This window comes from Saccopteryx leptura, chromosome 1 (assembly GCF_036850995.1).
Source record: "Saccopteryx leptura isolate mSacLep1 chromosome 1, mSacLep1_pri_phased_curated, whole genome shotgun sequence".
In the NCBI taxonomy this organism is placed as follows: domain Eukaryota; kingdom Metazoa; phylum Chordata; class Mammalia; order Chiroptera; family Emballonuridae; genus Saccopteryx; species Saccopteryx leptura.
Genome location: NC_089503.1, coordinates 177488542 through 177511482, shown reverse-complemented (window position 1 = coordinate 177511482; position 22941 = coordinate 177488542). Strand labels below are relative to the sequence as shown.

Here is a 22941-nt window from a genome sequence, read left to right as displayed (position 1 = left end):
TTTCAACATAGGAAGTGGTGTACTGATTTATATTTTAACAAAAGCCGCTTATTTTGTTGTGGACCACAAACTGGAAATGCATCAATCAGCCAGACCCTGCTTTAGTAGTGCTGCCCTACATCACCTAATATAGCTCCTAAATGTACAAGTGATAAACGAATCGGGAGGGAGCACAACAGTTCAAGTCATCAATCAGTTTAAAAACTGACAACTTTGCTCGAGTCTTGTATCAATCAAACTGCCTCTGAGCCATTTCCCTACACTCCACCTTGGTGCTGTATATAGGAAACACACCTGATCATCCTGAAACCACTGAAAATGGAAGGGCATGGAGGACTGAATGGCTGTGACACTTTAGGTCTTCAACAGAAGGACCTAATTCAATCAATCAAGTATATTTTTGTATATTCAGGAAATGTTTAGTATCATTCTAAGATTTGATAATAACGACTAAATAAGCCCATAATTGTATAAATGAACTTCTTTCATAACAGAAAACATTACCCAATATGGCAATGTCAAAGATCTAAGTAAGAGCCGATTTATGCATAGACTATTTTACTACTGGGTTACAGTTTCATTAAACATTATCAACATTTCAAATGATCTCTATACACTTACCCTTCGTGGGTTGATGGTACATGCAGAGATGCTTCAGGCCCCTGACTTGGGCTCATGTGATTGAACACTGGAAGCGCCTCCTCTGCAGCAAAGAGCTCCTTTGTCTCTGCTTCTTCTAAAGTGCCTGCAAACCATACAGTGAAGAATATTTATTATAACTACTTATGTTAAAATGTTTAGCAAATACTCATGGTCTTGGAGTACCACTTTTTAATGAGTTGTCAGGTCTGCTTTTTTTGTTTTGGTTCACTCCCTTGACATTAGACTGCCAACAGTTCCTTCTAAATCTTGAGTCTAGCCCAAGACACCCCCCCCCTTTAATGTACCACTTCTCACTTTTGGCATAACAGGCACTGCTACACATATTTTACATGTATCAAATCACTTAAGCCTTGAAATTCCAAGTGATAGTACAATTAGCCCCATTTTCAAGATGAAAAAATAAGTGTGACCAGAGATAGAGCATTGGACTGGGACACAGAGGGCCCAGGTTCGAAGCCCTGAAGTCACTAGCTTGAGCGCGGGCTCATCTGGCTTGAAAACGGGCTCGACAGATTGAGTGCAAGGTCACAGGCTTGAGCATGGGATCATAGACATGACCCCAAGGTCACTGGCTCAGCTGAAGCCCCGGGGTCAAGGCACATATGAGAAAGCAATCAATGAACAATTAAGGTGCCACAACTATGAATTGATGCGTATCTCTCTCTCTTCCTGTTTCTGTCCCTAACTGTTCCTCTCTGTCATAAAAAAAAAAAAAAGGTGAAAAAACAAACACAGTTATAACTACCTATCTCAGGTCACAAATCTAGTTAAATAGCTCAGTAGATTCAAATCTAGCATATTTCACTCTAAAATTTGTCTTATATAACCCCCCCAAACAATAAAAATATCTATTTGAGATTGCCTAATCATTTTAGGAATATCAAAGATACTGCCATGAAAATCTTCACCTAACAGTTACCATTTAAATATTTTAGTGGAACACAGAACATGAAAAGATTAATGTAAAATTCTAGATATACACTGTTTATGAAAATAGTCCTGCCTGACCAGACAGTGGTACAGTGGAGAGAGCACAAACCAGGGACACTGAGGACCCAGATTCAAATCCCTGAGGTCTCTGGCTTAAGCGTGAAATCACAGACATGACCCCAAGGTCGCTGGCTCAGTGGGAGCCCACCAGTCAAGGCACATATGAGAAACAATCAATGAATAACTAAGTGTTATGTAAAAAGAAAAAAGAAAGGAATAGTCCTAAATTCTTAGAGCAATTTAATAATACTTATGTTTATGAAATAAAGACATCGTAGCCCAAACTTCACTTGACTCACACTTTAAGAAACCTTATCAGCTCAGGCAGAAAATATTTCCCAAAAGAAACCACTATGACCCAGATTTTCATGAAAGTATTTGGCTTGACAGATTTAAAGTTAGTAATCACCTTTAAATAAGCTTGTTAACACTGTGCAAGGGTAAAAAACAAAAATGAAGTGTTCTGGCCCACTAACCCTACTCTTGCCCCTTCCCGGTTATCCCCTAATCCTTTTTATGTCCCCTACCACAGTGGTTTTCAACCAATGATTAGACTGTCATCTTCACACAACATCAGGGTGGTTAACTCTTTTGTGGACCAGCATGAAATTTCTGGCTGACTGGCAGTTGAAAACCACTGCCTGAGCATACCATTTATCCGACTACGTTGTAAGTGCCTGTTTGTTTACATAGTCCACTGGACTCAATTATACGTGAGCAGGTAGCGTGTCCACTTTACATACCTCAATACCTAGCACACCTTGAACGTACATTAGGGGCTTAAAAATTTCTTGATAGATAAATATAAAAACAATAAATTCATGGGCCTTTGTACATTAATTTGGATTGTCCAGTGATTATTTTGGAGGTGGGGTTGGAGAGCAGGATAAACTTCCTGGCTTCAGAGTGGTTTTTTAGAAAAGCTAAATAAATTAAAAATTGTAATAGCAATCTTATCTAAATCGGTATTATTTCTCATAGCTATAAAAAGGCCTTAAATAACAATGAGAGCTGACAGTCTTCCTTAAACATTACTCTTCTTTTCCAAATAAAAAAAGAGAACATACATATGTTTTTCTCCTTTCATATTTCACACCTACTTGTAAGTGGAAAGAATAAGATGTGTGTATTGAAACAGATAATTACTTAATCACAATGCTTTTCTTATGGTGAAAAACATTCTCTTATAAATAAATAAGGAACATCAATGGCCCTTTTTAATACTTGGAAATGAGCTCTTACCCATTTGTTTCTCTAGGTCTAGAGGAGTTACTTTTGATTCAAACACATCTTTATCACTGTCCTTCCCTTTTTCAGTTAAATTAGTAATCAGTTCAGTGAAAGAGCTCGCTGGCTTAGAGGCCATGAAAACATATTCAAACTCTCCTGGTGATTGTGCATCCTGATACTCCACTGATCCAGTTGAAACATTGCTATTTTCTTTGTTCAAATCCAGGTTCTCCAAACTTTGTGAAGATGTATTCTGCGACCTCATATCCATTTCTGGATGGTCCATTTCAGGGCTATTCAGGCAAAACGGTGTCTTATATTTGTTCTTCAGCCATTCAGTTTCTCCCGGAAGTCCACACTTATAGAAAGGGACGCTGGTAAATACTTTTGTTTTGCCATCCTCTGCAGCCTGTTAAAGAAAAGGTTTTAAAAAAATTTTACTAGTAGAAAGTCACAGTCAAGTCTAAGCTGTCCATCCCAATTATACCTACCCTTTCCATGTTCAATATTTCCCCAGATTCTCTTCTCAGAATTCATGTATTCTAAATTCAATCTATTCACATACACAATTATGGAGGTGGGGGTGAAGACTAGGACAAACTTCCTGGTTTATGTTTCCCTAATAAATAAATCAGTATTTTCAAGACTGACCAATAATCAAATGGGTTCCTATTAACCCACAGTGGAGCTCTGAAGATATACCTTCCTAAAAGGACAACCAATTAGGAACTTAGTAAGAAAAACAAAAACAATATAGGTTAAAAAACAAACAAAAAAATTCATCAACTAAAAATCAGTCGATTATATGCCCAATTTTGATACCGAATAGTTATCTATAGACAACTCACTTGGTGTTTCTGAGCCCTACTTTCTTCACCTGTAAATGATGGGTTTGGTGTAGTCAATATCCTAGTTTCTTTCTAAACTAATCCAGTATTTCCCATCTGTCAGATTGTATATAAAAATCTATAGTAACATGATTTAAGTTGATTTATCTAACTTCTTACTTGTAGGAGCTAATATAGTTTTAAGTCTTTTTTTGTCTTAAATATATCAAACTTACTCCAGCAATCCATTTTGTGGTCATGCCTTCTTCCATGAATGAAATTCTAGTTTCTTTAAGTCGTAGAGGAGGAGTAAGAGACCCTCTAGGTGACTGAGAGGGAGACGCTAAAGGTGTTGATCGAAGACCAGACCTTAGGATGGACTGAGGAGTGAACTCTGCAAATCCAGAGGAAGTAACTGACATGGCCAAGGTTTTAGCTTTCTATGACAAAGAGTAAATGTGAATAGCCATTAGTGTTTACAAAAGGCACATACATAAGGACAGACAGGATCAACTGAGTCAATGGTGGCTGTATTCTCAACTCCAATAAAACCAATCAATACAAAGTTTTATTACACATTATTAGAAAATATAATATTCGGCCCTGGCCGGTTGGCTCAGTGGTAGAGCGTCGGCCTGGCGTGCGGGGGACCCGGGTTCAATTCCCGGCCAGGGCACATAGGAGAAGCGCCCATTTGCTTCTCCATTCCCCCCCCCCCCTCCTTCCTCTCTGTCTCTCTCTTCCCCTCCCACAGCCAAGGCTCCATTGGAGCAAAGATGGCCCGGGCACTGGGGATGGCTCTTTGGCCTCTGCCCCAGGCGCTAGAGTGGCTCTGGTGGCGGCAGAGCGACGCCCCGGAGGGGCAGAGCGTCGCCCCTAGTGGGCGTGCCGGGTGGATCCCGGTCGGGCGCATGCGGGAGTCTGTCTGACTGTCTCTCCCTGTTTCCAGCTTCAGAAAAATACAAAAAAAAAAAAAAAGAAAAAAAAAAGAAAATATAAAATTCTATTCAGAGCATTCTATATCTAAGACTACAAAACATAAAAGTGTATTATTCATAATCATTCTAAAGGTCTTGCTTATGTTACCAATTTAAAGTCAACTTAAAAATAAACTGCATGTATTGCGATGAACTGTATGTACCTAGCTTAATTATAGCAATCTAATCTAAATGAGACTAATGTTTTAGAATCCAACAGTACCTAAATTCCTTATAATAAATACTCAGAGAATTTTTATAATAAAAATAATTAGGATTTATTGTTAAAATAATTAGCATAGAAACTATTTAGTAAAAATAATCCCCTCACTTAACTTCTTCTCTAAAGGACTAATAAATTATCCCATTAAATTATTGAATCTGTTACAAGGTTACATTGATGTTTTTCCTAGACTGTTTTTGGAAGCAAGTATAAAATTATCCTGATTTAATTTCATTTTAACCTACCTGCAGACAATATAAAACTTGATTTTTTGTTAAAAGAAAAAAATGTTTGAAATGCTGTATTGCATATTAAATATGAGGATCAAAACCTTACTAACCTTCTTAACTTTTTTAAATAACTTTTTTAAGATGAGAATTTACTAAAATACATTTATTAATAACTTGAAAAATAAATTCCCTGGCTCACTACAAATGCTGGGTATCCAGAAACAATTTAAAACATTTTTAAAAGGAAAGAAGATTCTGGGATTATATCTAGAACATTGGACAAGGAGCTCCAGGACAACATATGTAGAAACATTTGGACAATATGAAGGTAAAAGACCACTGTTATTGGTCAATATAAATTTGGTTTTGTAGTTTCTCTGTTAATAATTTGTTAGAGAGAATGGAGGCAATTTAAAGACAAATTATCTGTTAGTAGGAAAGTAACAGTTTATAATTGCACTGAAAGTCAAAATTAAAATAAATAAGCCTAAGAACTAAAAAAAAAAAAGCATTTGATAAAGGAACAGCAAAATGATATCAGAAATAGAATTTAAAAAAGAAAAAAGCAAACCCAAGAATGTGAAAGCATTTTTTGAAGGATACAGGCCAATTTCTAATGACCACACAGAGCCTTGCATTACTTTAAGGACAACAATATAATTACTAATCTTGAGTATAATGCTACTTAAGCAAAAAGGGTGAATCCAGTAAAGTCTATTTAAGAATATGTAAAGGCCCTGGCAGGTTGGCTCAGTGGTAGAGCACCAGCCCGGCTTGTGGAAGTCCCAGGTTCAATTCCCAGCCAGGGCACACAGGAGAAGCGCCCATCTGCTTCTCCACCCTTCCCCCTCTCCTTTCTCTCTGTCTCTATCTTCCCCTCCCGTAGCCAAGGCTCCATTGGAGCAATTTTGGAAAAAAACCCACTGATTATCCAGAAATACCAGTTATAAATAGCTTATTTCTCCTACCTCCTTAAAAAATATTAGCTTCTTAGCTTCATATGAATGCAGGTATGTAGTACTCACCTTAACTATTGCAGGAGTTTCAAGTAAATGTAATTCAGAAGCCCTGGATGTATTGTGAAGTGAACCTTTTAATTGCGAACTCAGTGGTGATAAACTGGATGTTAGGGATAAAGGAAGTCTTGTGGGGCTTTGCTGAATAAACCCCAAACACTGAGAAAGCTGGGGAACAGGGTAAACAACCAAATCCAGCAATCTGTAATGAGAGCACACATAAGAATAGAAAAATCCCAGCAACTTAGTTATTCATACTAAAGAAACAAAAGAATTCAGTGTTCCATTTAATACTCAGGCTTCTACATTCATTGGTAAATATGGTAACTACATAAAATATATACACTTAGTCAAGTGCATTAATGAAATGCATATTCAAAATGTCAGAAATTTAATTCAGTAGCAAAAAAAAAAAAATCAGGAATTCCAGTTAACAACTGATAAAGGAATTCTAGTCCTCCCTCCTTTTTTATCAATATCTACTGAACCCCACTCTGTGCCATGCATGTATTTTCAAATAAAAATGAACTGCTAATAATTTAAAATATTAAGGAAAATAGGGCAATATTTCCCCAGCAATCCACTTGCTACAATTAATTTTCATCAACACTTAAAAATTCCGTCCTTTCACCTACATGTGATGCACATAACAAAAACTGGTTTATTCTACCTTCACGGTTTTCACAACAAAGACTAGACTCACCATCAAAACAGAACACTTTTTTTTTTCCAAATTAATGAGGGTAGTGACAAACATGGAATCTGAACAGTATTCTATAATGCCCTGGACCCAGTTCATATCAGAGGATATGACTGATCTCGTTGATGCCTTGTATTAAGCTGGCATAGCCTAACGGCTTAAAAACTTAAATTGCAAAATCATTAAAATCTGAAAACAAAATTTTCAGGTTCTATTATCTGGTGGACCATATAGGAAGTCATTCCTTTCCCAATTTCCTAATAAATCAGTCTATTTTATGCTTATGTTTTTTAGCAACAGAAAAACAATAACCCATCACTATCCCAAAATGTCTATGTGACCCTGATGAGAACTAGGAAAGTGCAGCATGTTTTGGTGCCCAGAAATAAAAAATTCCAGTTGCTGTGCCTTTCCCTGTCATTCTATCCTTTATGTTCAGATGAGATTTTCACAGTTACAGGGGCAGACCAACAGAGATAATAGGTGCTTTAAGATCCAACTTATTAACCATTAGGGACATATTTATAAGAATCATTTTCTTTGTGTGTGACAGAGAGACAGAGAGAGGGACAGAGAGGAAGGAGAGAGATGAGAAGCATCAATTCTTCATTGTGGCACCTTAGTTCCTTAATTGCTTTCTCATATGTGCCTTGCCACAGGGGGGGCCCTAAAGCAGAACGAGCAACCCCGTGCTCAAGCCACATGAGCACATGCTCAAGCCAGTGACCTCAGGGTTTTGAACCTAGGTCTTCCGAGTCGCAGTCCAACGCTCTATCCACTGTGCCACTGCCTGATCAGGCAAGAATCATTTTCTTAATACATTAATACAGGGTCTTTCCCACTTGTTATTCTATATTAAGCACAGCTTTGAGATTTCCATTAAACACAAATATCCAATCAGTCTGCTCGACATTTCTTTCTGTTACCTGTTCTAATTCTTCTTTTCCTTCTCTACCTCATTTGTATTCAAATTCTGTATTTGTAAACTGTTTACTTATATATTTTTATCCCAAATAAATATTTTGTAAATGCCTTACATTGTGCTAACATTTATATTTTAGGTGTCTATGATGGACTGCTCCTCAAAAGCAGGGTCTGTGCAACAAGATCTTATACTAACAAGACTTAATATGCTATACTAAAAAACGATCAAGAAAAAATGTATTTTATTTTCTTTTTTTCGGAGACAGAGAGAGAGTCAGAGAGAGGGATAGATAGAGACAGACAGGAAAGGAGAGAGATGAGAAGCATCAATCATTAGTTTTTCGTTGCGACACCTTAGTTGTTCATTGATTGCTTTCTCATATGTGCCTTGACTGTGGGCCTTCAGCAGACCGAGTAACCCCTTGCTCGAGCCAGCGACCTAGGGTCCAAGCCAGTGAGCTTTTTTTTTCTTTTTTTTTTGCTCAAACCAGATAAGCCCACACTCAAGTTGGTGACCTTGGGATGGCATCTCGAACCTGGGTCCTCCGCATCCCAGTCCAACATTTGATCACTGCGCCACTGCCTGGTCAGGCAAAAAAAATGTATTTTCTAAATAAAGTATTAATTATTATATTAGACCTTAGGATTTCTTCACTGTTTTGACCATGATCCAAATAAGTAACACACTGCAGATCATACACAAAATATAAATTACGTCAAACAGCATTTAGCGGCCCTGGCTAGGTTGCTCAGTGGTGGAGCATCGGCCCAGCATGTGGATGTTCCGGGTTCAATTTCCAGTCAAGCCACACAGGAAAAGCGCCCATTTGCTTCTCCACCTCTCCCCATCTTGCTTCTCTTTCTCTTTCCTTTCCTCCTACAGCCATGTCTCAACTGGAGCAAGCTGGCCCCAGGTGCTGAGGATGGTTCCATGGTTTCTGCTTTAGGTGCTAAGAGCTCAGTTGCTGGCAATGGAGCAACACCCCAGATGGGCAGAGCATCTCCCCTTAGTGCGCTGGCCAGGTGGATCCCAGTCTGGGCACATGCAGGGGAGTCTGTCTCTATCTCCCCTCCTCTGAGTAAAAATAAATAAAAAATAAAATACAGCATTTAGCTTACTGTATGCAGTGCCCACTGATTTCATCCTATTCTATTTCATTAAAAGAAATGCTAGTCAAGGCCCTGGCCAGTTGGCTCAGTGGACAGAGCATCAGCTAGGCATGTGGATGTCCTGGGTTTGATCCCTGGTCAGGGCACATATGAAAAGCAACCACCTGCTTCTTTCCCTCCTTCTCTCTCTATTTTCCTCTTGCAGCCAGTGACTCCACTGGTTCAAATGTCAGCCCCGGGCACTAAGGATAGCTCAGCTGATTCAAGCATCAGCCCCAGATGGGGGTTGCTGGGTGGATCCTGGTCGGGTGCTGGCGGAAGTTTGAATCACTATTTCCCCCTCCTCTCACTTAAAAACAAAAACTAATATCATATCATATCATATCATATATATATATACTAATCAAAATCCATTAAATTTACATACTACCCACTAATGCCAACCAAAATTAGACTATTAAAAAAACCCTTTGATTATAGATCACCAAGATTAAAGAAAGCCAAGTTAATCTATTTTGCTCAGGATTTTAATAAAGTTTTGCTTCTTTTCTCTAGGCAGTTTGAAATCATAAAGCAAAAATTCTAAGTAGTCTACCAGCTGATGTAAAATTTATTAAATTATTTGTAAAATTTTAAAGATAATTAAAAATTAGTGCAATTATTCTCTAACATTGTGTCTTAAAAGTGATTTAATAAATTCTTACCTAGAAACTTTTTGTGATGCTTTTAAAATTGGTGTTCCAAAAAATGCCCCAGGCAGCTCTGGATCTGGGAAAGATACCACAGGAGGTGGTCCTTCTATTTTAGGACTACTACAAAGAAAATAAAAATGTTAACTTTTGATTATGTATCACAAGGAACTTTAAATTAAAAATTTCTTGTAAGAAAGTAGCCAACATAGAAGTTTTCCTTTTTACATATTAATCACCTCTAAGGTTGGACTGTTTATGAATGCTGATAACCAGGAAAGATGAACAAGTAACATGAGTATGAGTATGAACAGTGTAAGAAAAACATACCTATTATAGGCTAAGGTGCTAATTTTCAGTTCATCACTTTTCCAAACCTCTCCAATTTTAGATAACACATTGTGGATGAAAGTAGATCTTGTTAACACAGTCCCTAGTACAGTCTGCTTTGGAACTGCAGATAATGGTTTGGGCCGAGAAACTGTAATATAAAGGATGTAGGATATAATTTCATCTCTAACAGCAGGACTTTAACAGAACATTAATATAAGAGTGACTGGAAAACATCACAAGGTAAGAATTTGGTTAATACTGTATTTGGTTTAACAACATCTTTGCAGAAATTTAACAATTTAGGTTTTTAGGAAGATGGTGATAAATTATTCTACATGTTCTCTAAAAGTTGGATAAGAATCTTCAAATTAAATAAAAAGAGTTCTTTCATTTTTTATTATATTACTAAACTGTAAAAACTTCCAAGAAAGCATTACATTTCCTGTAGTAGAATGGCCAATAAAAAAGGCACCACTATAGTGATTCAAAGCAAAAGTGAGCTAAAATATAGCAGTGGTTGCAAAAGGTAATCAGTATCTACTCTAACTCAATATTTTGTAATATTTCATGAAATCTTACCTTTTCGAATAAATGTTGAAACATGGTAAGGCTTAGCTCGTTCAACGGCTAATTTTCGATGGACTCTAGGAAGAACTTTCCCATACTGCTCTAATAAAGAATTTCGAGCCATTGATCTTTCCCGCAAGTGAGGATCATGATCATTCTATTGAACATATATCATAACTGGTTAAGAATTTAATCTTCAAACATATTAGGTGCTATGTTTACATATTTACCATTTAAAATACAATTATGAATATCAAGAATACCTCCTCCTCCCTACATACCCATTCTTCCAAACCAAGAACCTCATATACACATACCTCATATACCTCATACTTTACTAAACTTTACCCATCAATAATTCGAAGTTCCTCCCATCAAGGTTTGATTCTTCACAACTAATGAAAACACCAGTTGTTATTTACTAAGCTTCTACACATCTCTGTACATCCTCACAAAGAGATACCATTTTACATACAAGGAGACAAGGCACAGAAAGTATGTTCCAAGCACACAGCAAAATGAGAATCAGCCTGATCCCTAAAATCTATGCTCTTTGCACCATATAATTTCTCCTGCTGTCCTCTACCTCATCCTCCCATGTTCCTGGAGTAAAGTCATTAGTCTGGCAAAATTATAGGCAGATACTTAAACAGAAATGGCATATATAAAAGAATTAGGTAAGTAATAATACCAATTCCTAATTCTACTATAGAAGGTAAGAAGAGGATTTTCTAAGCTCAAATTTACATAAAACCCAGTGGTTGGTTACCAAACTACAAGCACTTTGATAACCAACTCACCAGTTTTCCTTATTCTCTTGACCCCCATAATAAAACAAGTTTATACCATAACATTAATCTTCAGAGTTTGGTTCAGTTTCAAAGCAGGGATGTAGTTGGCACGCTGTAAATGGTGAACTAAAAGAAGCTCATGATTCTGTACACTGGTGCTGGACTGCAAGAACCTCACCAAACACTCCTAGGGAAGAACATAACAGATTTGTAAGCTATGAACATATCCTGAATTTCTCACAAGCTTTTATTGATAAGCCATTACCTGCTCAGTGTCTGTAAATGGTAACTTGAGTAAATCCTCCATTAAGCCCATTTCCTGACAGACTTGATATGTGTGCTTTAGTAACTCCTCTATATTCAATTTGTTAGAATGGTGTCGCAGTAAACTCCAGGCCTCAATCATGCACCTGAAATCAGTATTTATCAAAGTTTAGTTCCAGAAAAACTATTTAAAATATTCAAAACCAGTAATCCACCTAAAGATTCTCAAAGACACTTTGTAATTTAAGAGTACTTAATTTTATTGATTACTAATCACTGCATGATGAAGTATACTAATGTCAAAAAAGCATCTTTAAAGACTTTACCTTATGCTGTTCTACATCATTATTAAGGATAAAAAAAATAGGAAAGTAAAGTAAAAACACAAGAAGTTCAAGAAGATAAAAAACTTATGTGATCTAGATAGAAGTGATTGATTAGTATGGTGCCACAGAGAAAAGTCAGGCTTTTAAGGAAATGACAGCATGAGAAAGAGGAGTAGAAAAGAAAATGAGCAAAGCCTGACCAGGCAGTGGCACAGTGGATAGAGTGTCAGCCTGGAACCCAGAGGACCCAGGCTCAAAACCCCATGGTTGCTGGCTTGAGCGTGGGCTCATCTGGCTTGAGCATGGGATCACAGACATGACCCCATGGTCATTGGCTTGAACAAGGGGTCTGGCTTGGCTGGAGCAACCACCCCCCACAAGGCACATATGAGAAAGCAGTCAATGGACAACTAAGGTGCCACAACGAAGAATTGATGCTTCTCATCTCTCTCCCTGTCTGTCCCTCTCACTAAAAAAAAAAAAGCAAAGATTGAAACAAGCATTTGTGTTTAAATGGGGAGGTGAAGGATTTAGTTTAGTACTAGTAGATTCTGGCTGATGTATGGCAAGCTTTTACTGGAGAACATGGGTCAAATTAGTTTTTAGACACCAGGTGGGGACACCTGATACCCTTTTCTGAGCAATAGGTCATTAAATGAAGCAGTGTTTGCCTGACCAGGTGGTGGGACAGTGAATAGAGCATCAGACTGGGATGTGGAAAACTCAGGTTTGAAACCCCGAGGCCATCAGCTTGAGCATGGCCTTACCAGCTTGAGCGTGGCCTCGTCTGGCTTCAAACCATGGTTGCTGGTTTGAAGCCCAAGGATGCTGGCTTGAGCAATGGGTCACTCACTCTGCTACAGCCCCCCCTCCCCAGTCCCCTGTCAAGGCACATATGAGAAAGCAATCAATGAACAACTAAAGAGCTGCAATGAAGAACTGATGCTTCTCATCTCTCTCCTTTACTATCCGTCCCTCACAAAAGTGAATTTTAAAAAAAGGCTGATAAATGAATACTGATATACATAAAAATACTATGTGAACCAAGTTACACCAATTTGTATTTATAAAGAAATAAATCAGAAATTTTTTAAAAAATACTTTATTGATTTTACAGAGACAGGAGAGAAATGGGAGCACGGAATGGTAAGTAACAACTCATAGTTGCTTCATGTTAGTTATTCATTGCTTGCTTGCTGTATGTACCTTGACCAGGGAAGCCCACGGTTTCATACCGGCAACCTTGGCATTCCAGGCCAAAGGTTTATCCACTGCGCCACCACAGGCCAGGCAAATCAGAAAATTTTGAGTGGTCCTTTGATTTTATTTCTGAGCTTACTGTACAGCACACAATGTTGCTAGATTTCTGGAGACTGGATAATTGAAGCTTTACTGTACTTAAAAGAAATAAGGTTTAGAATTGCAATATTTAATGTTTGCTATAGCTAAGGAAGAGGAAATCACAATATAGCAAATCAGAGAAACATGTTAATAATGAACAAATGGAATCAAAAAGAAAAACCAACACATGCTCTTTGATTTAAGCATTAGTGATGAATTACCACCTTTTTAAAGTCACTCAAGAGTGAGAAACCTACATGCAACTGAAAAAATTTACATGCTACTAGTCAACTCAGTATTTGGACTCTTAACCCATTTATTAAACATTTGTAGCTTTAACCAATACAGGTTGTTTGAAATAGTAAGAAATTTAGTTCCAAGCAATTTCCTCAACTAATTTAACAGAAAAACCCAATAACCAGACCACTATTTTTTTCAATCATCCCATTTAACTTGTCACCATTAATATGTATGACAAGTATAATTACAGCAATATTGCTATAAGTGGTGAATATATCAGGCTGATTAGAGAACATTAAAATACTGTTAAGGGAAGAATAAAGCAATACAAAGATACCCCCTGCTCAGATCTTATTTAAACAGATGCTTCAAGATTTCCTTTCTAGAAGAGTGCAATGGCATCTATCATATACAAACAACTGCAGTACCCAAGCAACCAATATTACCAAAAATATCAGAGTACCCTCATTGGAATAAACCCTTAAAGAATATACAATCACTTCATTCAACATGACTTTATTCTTCCTCTATATTTCTGGCTCCTTTTCAGTATACTCAGATATTAACTATCCATGTAGGAAACTATCAATATTATCAATTAGCAACAGATACAATTTTAAACCTTATTTTGGTTTCCTCTTTTACACTCAGGGTACTTCTTATTTATCTTATTCTAGATAAAAGATGTCTTACATTTTTCTTAAGGTTAAAAGTTGAAGAATTGGAAGATTATGTAATACAACAAAAGCAAAATACATGTTGCTACTATTTCATCAATTCCATTATATTAATAGATAAGATAAAAAGTGTTACTGTACTTATGAAATATGTACTTACCTATTAAAAAGCAAAACAGTGAGGCAAAGGATAATATCACTATCACTGGACATTGTTGGCTTCATTGTCTGAATGTATCTGAGGGCTTGTCTGTGCTCGCCCTGACTCATGAAGGCTTGAAGGATCTTTGAATGCTGCCACAACTCAGGTTTTGCAGTAGCTGGGTGAAACAGAAGATCCAAACCATTCTGCAAAAATGATATGAAATTGAGAAATATAAATATAATGCTTTGCGTGTAGATACAGTGGCATACTTTAAAAAGATAGGCAATACTAAAGCCACAAAACTCAAGATAAAACCAGGGTAAATATAAATTGAAAATATCTAATTTAATCTATAGTATATTTTATTTTAAATAAAATCCTTATGCATAAATAAGTGTAAGAACAAATTGATGTTTCTCTATCTCTCTTCCTCTCTCTAAAATCAATTTTTAAAAAGCCTCATACTTTTCAAGTGTCATTAAGCTCTTATATAAAATCTTTCTGTCACCAACTTCACAGATCAACACCAAATCTGCCTTCTGTGGTTCTGCCAACACACTATTTCTAATATAACAATCACCCTGTCTGCACTGTTAGTAACTGTTTACCTATTTGTTTCCTTCTTCAGACAGTGAAAAACCTGGGGTTCTTCACTTCTTATCTTTGCATTCTTACGGCCTAAACTGACTCCTCAGGTTACCTCTAGAAGTAAACTGCATCATATCTCTAATATTAAATTTAAATGTTATGTATTTTTATAGTTTATGAAAGCTTTCATTCTAAGTGAACAGACTTACCTCATAGTCATTGTGATCTATCAGCCAACACCCTTGAATAAGTTTAACCTGGTCCCAAGGAATGGCAAAGTGAGTTGGAAATGATTCGATGGAAGTATTCATTTTGTTTGGGAAGGAATACATAATATCTAGTAGCAAATAAATGGTCTTTTTAAAAGAGGATTAAGGATAATAAAAAGAAAAACTCCTATGGCCCTCGCCGGTTGGCTCAGCGGTAGAGCATCGGCCTGGCGTGCGGGGGACCCGGGTTCGATTCCCGGCCAGGGCACATAGGAGAAGCGCCCATTTGCTTCTCCACTCCCCCCTCCCCCCTCCTTCCTCTCTGTCTCTCTCTTCCCCTCCCGCAGCCAAGGCTCCATTGGAGCAAAGATGGCCTGGGCGCTGGGGATGGCTCCTTGGCTTCTGCCCCAGGCACTAGAGTGGCTCTGGTCGCGGCAGAGTGACGCCCCGGAGGGGCAGAGCATCGCCCCCTGGTGGGCAGAGCGTCGCCCCTGGTGGGCATGCTGGGTGGATCCCGGTCGGGCACATGAGGGAGTCTGTCTGACTGTCTCTCCCTGTTTCCAGCTTCAGAAAAATACAAAAAACAAACAAACAAAAAAACTCCTACCTATATATTTGTAATAGGTAGCAACAGAATATAGCAGAAAAGATTCTTGAAAGATTTCTTTCAGTGTTTAGAAAGCCATTGTGGATATACAGCTAGGGGTAGTATGGTTTTATTAAATGTGGTACAGCTAATCCCACAACCAACTCATTCATCCTCAATAGTAGGTACCACCACGAAAGAAATGAACTAAAGCATATTTTCTTCACGAAGTTAATAGCTTAGCAAATTTAAGAAACAAAGCTATTGACAAAATTTCAGTTATCCAGCAAAACCTGGCAGCTTAAGTAGATGCATCATGTATCTTAGAACAAAAACCTTACTGCGGCCCTGGCCAGTTGACTCAGTGGTAGAGCATCGGCCTGGCATACAGGAGTCCCGGGTTCGATTCCCGGCCAGGGCACACAGGAAAAGTGCCCATCTGCTTCTCTACCCCACCCCTCTCCTTCCTCTCTGTCTCTCTCTTCCCTTCCCGCAGCCGAGGATCCATCAGAGCAAAGTTGGCCCGGGCGCTGAGGATGGCTCCATGGCCTCTGCCTCAGGCGCTAGAATGGCTCTGGTTGCAACAGAGCAACGCCCTAGATGGGCAGAGCATCACCCCCTGGTGGGCATGCCAGGTGGATCCTGGTCGGGCGCATGCAGGAGTCTGTCTGCCTCCCCGTTTCCAACTTCAGAAAAATACAAAAAATAAAAATAAATAAAAAAATTAAATTAAATTTAAAAAACCTTACTGCAAAGACCATAGAGCTCAACACAACATCTAAGGTAATATTAAGCTAACTTAGGCCCTGGCTAGGTTAGAGAATAAAGCATTGGCCTGGCGCAACAGAGATCGCAGAATGAACCCCGAGTCAAGGGACCTATAAGAAGCAATCAATGGGTACATAACTAAATGGAATAATTAAGTATAACAACAGGCTGATGCTTGTCTTTCTCTCTCCCTTCCCAAATCAATGAAGAAATTAAAAAAAAAAATTAATAATGGGTTAAGAACCTTCCTTTAAAAAAAATTCAAATGGGATTAGATTGGATTAGATGTGTAGGGTTCCTACTAGTCTGAAATTTTATGATTTTGGTAATATATGAATTCTTTGATAAAAATTTTAAAGGATACAACAGAATGTTTGTTTGCTTCAGTAACGTTGTCTAGTAGGTAGATGTCAAGTAGTGCCTACAGAAGAGATAAAAAAATTCAGTTCATTTTCTCTTTCATTCATTCATTCATTCATTCATTCACTCACTTTGTTTTTCCCAAGGCTGGGACAGGAGTGAAAAATATAAATAAGCATATCTCCCTCCCAACAACTCTGTAGACTCTTTAAGTGATATCAGTTATTGCAAACCTACGTGTAGACTAGGAGGAGGATATTTTCCTGTGCCTCCTTCATCCCGTTTCCACAACTTCTCAGCTTGGTCTCCTAATCGAGAAACCAGTCCATCAATGATCAAATAATCATGGTTCCACTTCCCTCTGCAATCAAGGCAACATTAAGGATTCTTAAAATATTAGTGGTAATCATTATTAATATCAAAACAATAGCATTAAACACTTCAAATTAATGACCTACTATCAAAAGGAGAAGCATTAGGAGGGGATAAGAAAAAAAAAATCACCCAAGTGCTAAAATGCAAGAATGTAAAAAAAATAACTGATAACATATTTTGTGCTTTTCTGATGGAATTGCAGCTTCCAGTCTTTTTCTGAATAAGAATTCTCAGGAAAAAAAAATGCTTACTAGAATCTTCTCTAATAATCAATCATGGTAAATAAGTTTTATTTAGGAAATAATAACTCTACTAAAGTTCTAAAATAAAAGTATGACCATTAGGTCAAGGCAAACATTACAAATAAAAGTCATGTTGGTAACAAATTCTGATCCTTGACTGAGAGTTCCACCCATTTAATCATTTTATAACACGATGGACTCTGTTCTACCTAAGATGGCTTTTGACTTCTTATACAAAAAATTTCTAAAATGTTGTGTGAAGATTCTGGATGTACTTTACCTTGATAAGCGCTCACACTGCTGTCGACGACCAATGTAGTAGTTCTGAATTACAGGGTAGTTGTACCATAACCTTGACAACTGCACAGCATCATCTAGATTTTTTTTTAAGAGTTGGGAAAAAAGCTAATAATACTTGCAAAATATCCCGTCAATACTTAGGTTACACACATTGATATTTTACTATAATTTTATAATTTAATTTGTAGACTTGTTAAATTTAAATACTACTACCAATCCCTTTATTAATAAATGCACAAATGAGAAAACCAAGTCTATCATAAACATCTATAACAAGAAAGATCCTAAGAGAACTATGAAAGAATAGACAGTGGGAAAGCACCTTTAAATAAAATCTAATGCCAATTTTGGAAATGTATTCCAAACAAATCAAATTCTCTAATTCGTGGTATTAGCATGTATCGTTAGATAAAAGAAAAATATTTAAATGCTGGCTAATAATATTAATTAGTAACCAACAGTATTAAAAGAGTCTTTAAGAAAATAAGACTGACAAATTAGATTATAAAATGTATAGTTGTATGGGCCTAAATTATAACTGGTAATATCGCTGAAACAACTTTCAGAATGCATGTTTTGTCAAATATTCTGTCCTTCAAAATGTTACCCAATCCAATAAACATGTATGGAAAATCTGTGTGTTGGGCATGGGTGAGGTACTGAAGATATAAAGTCAAGAGAATTTAAGTAAAGGTAAGTATAGAAGAAAATATAAGTAAGGTAGAAGAAAGAAAATGTTAGAAAACAAAATTACAAAAATTTATTAATTTTTATAGATTAGTATTTATAGATTAATATTTTACCTAAACCCTCTGGTAAAAGCCCAGACTGAGAGAACCAAAGAACCATTTGTGCATACTGACAGATGAGCTGGGAGACCACACACTTATTGGTTAAGTTCATACGACCTGTAAAGAAGAGTTAAACATCAGGTTTTCGATTTTCAACCACAAATGAAATACCAAGACAAAGGTTTTAAAAAACAAATTAATTCCTTGGTGATTATTAACAATATGTATTTTTGAACAAACTTAACTTGAACAAATAATTTCCAAAATGATAAAATAACTCACTAAAATTGATGTTATAGGTAAATGTTTCCATTTTAGCTATACTTCCATTTAGCTAATCTCAAAAGACAAATTTAAACATTAATACAAACTATACAGTATCATTAATATAGACTGTTCACACCAGGCCTTTCAAAAAATTGACTGTTTTGTTTAAATGGCAAAACAAAAAAATTACAATGACCTCTGGGAATAAAAACTTATATATAAAAATGTGAAATTCTACTGTAAATGCACTACCTTAATAGTTGGTAAGATTTAACTTCCAAATTTCCCAAGCTCATTTAAGCAAGAGTTCATGCTGCATATACATAATAAGTCTGTAGCTTCTCATTAAAAAACAAAAACAAAACCCCAGCATTTGAGAAATAATGAAATAATCCATCTCAAAGAGCAAGTTTATTCTTTCTCAAAAATCAAGAAGTAAAATTTAATAAAACATTTATTTATATAAGATAAACAGCATTTATATAAGATAAAACAGACCTCTTTCCGTGATCTCCTGGGCCTGTGTTGCAAAACAGAGTAAGACTGTATTAAGATTGCTTAGAACCAAATGGCACTGTTGAACAGATTGTATAGTCTGTGGGTCAATGAAACGACATGAACCATCAAATAACGGTGTACCTTTTGAAGATAAAATACATGATCAGTTTCGGCACAGTAAATCCCGATTAAACTCACAACTGCAAACTTGATCAAATCCTACTGACTACAGAATTATTCTATACATTATGAGATTTACAAAGACCAGCCAAAAAATGGCTAACACCCTCAAAAAAACTAGAAGGGACAAATACAGTATTTTTTAAATGTAGAATGATGTCAGCAGTAAGTGAACACAGATGAAGGTGATGTAGGTTTAACTTCAGATTCACTAAAAATCAGTAATATTCATTAAATGTTTCCCCTTCAAGTAACTCTATCAGAACTTTTATGTACCATGTTGTTTTATATTTATTTATTTTTATTATTATTATTATTATTATTTTTTTTTTTTGTATTTTTCTGAAGCTGGAAACGGGGAGAGACAGTCAGACAGACTCCCGCATGCGCCTGACGGGGATCCACCCGGCACGCCCACCAGGGCCAACGCTCTGCCCACCAGGGGGCGATGCTCTGCCCCTCCGGGGCATCGCTCTGCCGCAACCAGAGCCACTCTAGCGCCTGGGGCAGAGGCCAAGGAGCCATCCCCAGCGCCTGGGCCATCTTTGCTCCAATGGAGCCTTGGCTGCGGGAGGGGAAGAGAGAGACAGAGAGGACGGGGGGGGGGGGGGGGGGGGGGTGTGGAGAAGCAAATGGGCACTTCTCCTGTGTGCCCTGGCCGGGAATCGAACCTGGGACTTCTGCACGCCAGGCCGACACTCTACCACTGAGCCAACCGGCCAGGGCCTGTACCATGTTGTTTTATAATTAATACTTCATAAGAATTTTCTGCCCTGGCCGGATAGAGCATCATCCTGAAGAATAGAGGTTGCTGGTTCAACCCCTGGTCAGCGCACATACAGGAACAGATCGATGTTCGTGTGTGTGTGTGTGTGTGTGTGTGTGTGTGTGTGTGTGTGTGTATGTGTGTGTGTGTGTCTCTCTCTCCTCCCCTTCCTCTCTCACTAAAACCAATAAATAAAAATTTTAAAAAACTTAAAAAAAATTTTTAATCCATTTGTTCATTCATTGTAACACAGTAATAGAAATAAAAATATACTTCTGGCTCTGGCCAGGTGGCTCAGTGGGAAAAGCGCAAAGATCACAGGTTCAATCCCCATTCAGAGCACGTACGAGAAGCAATTAATGAGTAAACAACTAAATGGAATGACAGATTGATGCTTCTCTCCCTCTTTCTCCCTTCTCATCCCCCACCTGTCTAAAATCAATGGAAGAATTAAAAACAAAAAAAGTCATACTTCTAAATAAACTTAGAATTTCCTTTCTTATACAGGGCAATCATATATTACCTCTTAACATTAGTTTTGCACTAACTGGGCATAATGGGTTTTTAATAGTCTCAAGATACCTCAAAACTCAAAGCATACAACAGAGTAGGAAACAAACTATCAAGAAGGAAAAATAACTTGGCATGACTGATAATGACACTTGATAGAGAACAGAGATGATGAGCTTTTACCCTGGTATTTAGCTTCTTTACACTCAAAAATATTTTTAAAGAAAAAATGAGTAAGAAATTAACTGGCATATTCTCCGTACTCAATCATAAGCATTTTTTTGTAAATTAAACTCCTAAGATCAAGATAAATAAGGCATAATTCTGCAACTTGCTACTGTGGACATAGCATTTTGACAGTTTAACCATCTGTAGCAAAAATCTTGGTCAAAAAGTAATTTTGTCACTCTAATATTAAAGCACAGTTTTCTTCTGGGGTTTCTTTACAGAGTTAATAACTTCAAAATGATTAAATTATTGTTACTGTACTTAAAACATAAATCATGATTAGTTTAATACTTACATAGCCTATCAAATTCCTCTTTTGTGAGGATCACTTTATTCCATGTCCATTCAAGAACAAAGCGCAAATTAGCAGCAGAATTTGGTTGTTCTTATTTGTAAATATAAAAGGAAAAAACAAAGAATGATTAATCATAAACAAAAAACAAGTACCTTTTCATTGGTGAGACCTGATGGAAACCACCCTAACCAAGGGCACATGGTAAAAATCAACATTAATGGAGTTGACAAATAGGTATCACATATCCTTCTCAGTGCAGTGCCTCACTGTATGTGAAAAATGCAAAATCTGAATCTAATCATGAGGAAAAATCAACAAACGCAAATTGAAAGACACTCTAAAAAATAACCCAGTTATATTCTTATTTAAAATGTTAATTTTTTTGAAAGACAAACTCTTAGGAATTATACCAATTTAAGAGAGATTAAAAGACATTAAAATTAAATACGGTATACATTTTGGATTGAATTCTGGATTCCCCCCTGCCCAGAAATGCCACAAAAGGACATTACTGGAACAATTAGTAAGATTCCAATAAGGTCTTTTTTTTCCCCACCCACTCCATCCCTGCCCTTTCTTTGGGAGTATACCTCCCCAAATATAAAGTAGTATTTTGTATATGTATAAAATTCTATTTGAGGATTACAAGGGTTTTCACGGTAAAGTTGTGCTCTCTATAATGTACTCAATAAGCAGTCTTTCTTGTGAAATTTTTTTAAGCAGTTGCCTTCTGCTATTTGAATTATTATTTTCCTCTACCATTTAAAGTTTCAGTTTCTGTTTTTTGGGGGAAATGTTTCAGGGGGGAAAACAAGGGAATTTTAGAAATCTATATTCTAAAGTTGCCTGCTTTATACCAAGGACTTCTTACTTGCTTTTATCAGGCAACTCACCAATTCTCCAAAAGGGGGAAAAAGGCACCTTGAACAGAGATGTGGGACAGTTTTCAACACTCATATTGAAGGACCTATAATCCAGGTGTTGCTGGGAACTGTAAACTGCTTTCCCATCATCCCAATAAGGTCTTTAGGTTAGATAATTACAAGTTATCAATGTTAATTTTCATGATTTTTTTTTTAGTGAGAGACAGAGGGACAGATAAGACAGAAGGGAGAGAGATGAGAGGCATCAATTCTTTATTGCAGCACCTTAGTTGTTCATTGATTGCCTTCTCATCTGTGCCTTGACCAGGGGCTTCAGCTGAGCCAGTGACCCTGTGCTCAAGTTGATGATCTTGTGGTTTTGAACCTGGGTCCTCTGCATCCCAAGACAATGCTCTATCCACTGTGCCAAAACCTGGGCAGGCAATTTTCATGATTTTTATAGTTGAAAAGTGGTTCTGTAAGTGAACATTCTTGTCCTTAGAAAAAATTACTGATTTACTGATAGGTAAAGAAGCATCATGTTTTCCACTTATTCTCACATGACCGAAAACAAAAATAGTATGTGTTGTCTGTAAAGTCAGTGAGTGATACACCACGCTGGATAAATCCCCAGAGAATTTTGATGAGTGAAAAAGAGCCAATCCCAGAAAGTTACATACTGTATGACTCCATTTATGAATATTTTTTTAAATGACAAAAATTCTAGAAATAGAGAATAGATCAGTGATTGCCATGGGTTAGGGATGTGACTATAAAAGGTCAACATGGAGGATCCTAATTTTTGTATTAGAGGCTCACCAGAGTTTACAATTGAGGTGGTGATGTTGGGGA

The 22941-nt window shown here is 37.1% G+C and overlaps 1 protein-coding gene across 2 annotated transcripts in view; it reads right to left on the bottom strand.

The window, feature by feature from the left end:
* The window catches only part of AHCTF1 (AT-hook containing transcription factor 1), a 77722-nt gene that overhangs the window by 16176 nt on the left and 38605 nt on the right, over nt 1-22941 (bottom strand). The window contains exons 14-30 of one of the 2 annotated variants that reach the window (XM_066381554.1): nt 21227-21316; nt 19248-19388; nt 18495-18599; nt 17672-17765; nt 17012-17135; nt 16779-16835; nt 15061-15207; nt 14279-14466; nt 11536-11680; nt 11326-11457; nt 10492-10636; nt 9910-10060; nt 9595-9702; nt 6166-6358; nt 3947-4150; nt 2896-3292; nt 622-745 (exon numbers count right to left, since the gene is read on the bottom strand). In XM_066381554.1, the coding sequence (XP_066237651.1) occupies nt 622-745; nt 2896-3292; nt 3947-4150; nt 6166-6358; nt 9595-9702; nt 9910-10060; nt 10492-10636; nt 11326-11457; nt 11536-11680; nt 14279-14466; nt 15061-15207; nt 16779-16835; nt 17012-17135; nt 17672-17765; nt 18495-18599; nt 19248-19388; nt 21227-21316 (2545 nt within the window). The remainder of the gene's footprint in view (nt 1-621; nt 746-2895; nt 3293-3946; nt 4151-6165; nt 6359-9594; nt 9703-9909; nt 10061-10491; nt 10637-11325; nt 11458-11535; nt 11681-14278; nt 14467-15060; nt 15208-16778; nt 16836-17011; nt 17136-17671; nt 17766-18494; nt 18600-19247; nt 19389-21226; nt 21317-22941) is intronic. The other variant, XM_066381564.1, reaches the window with a different exon arrangement.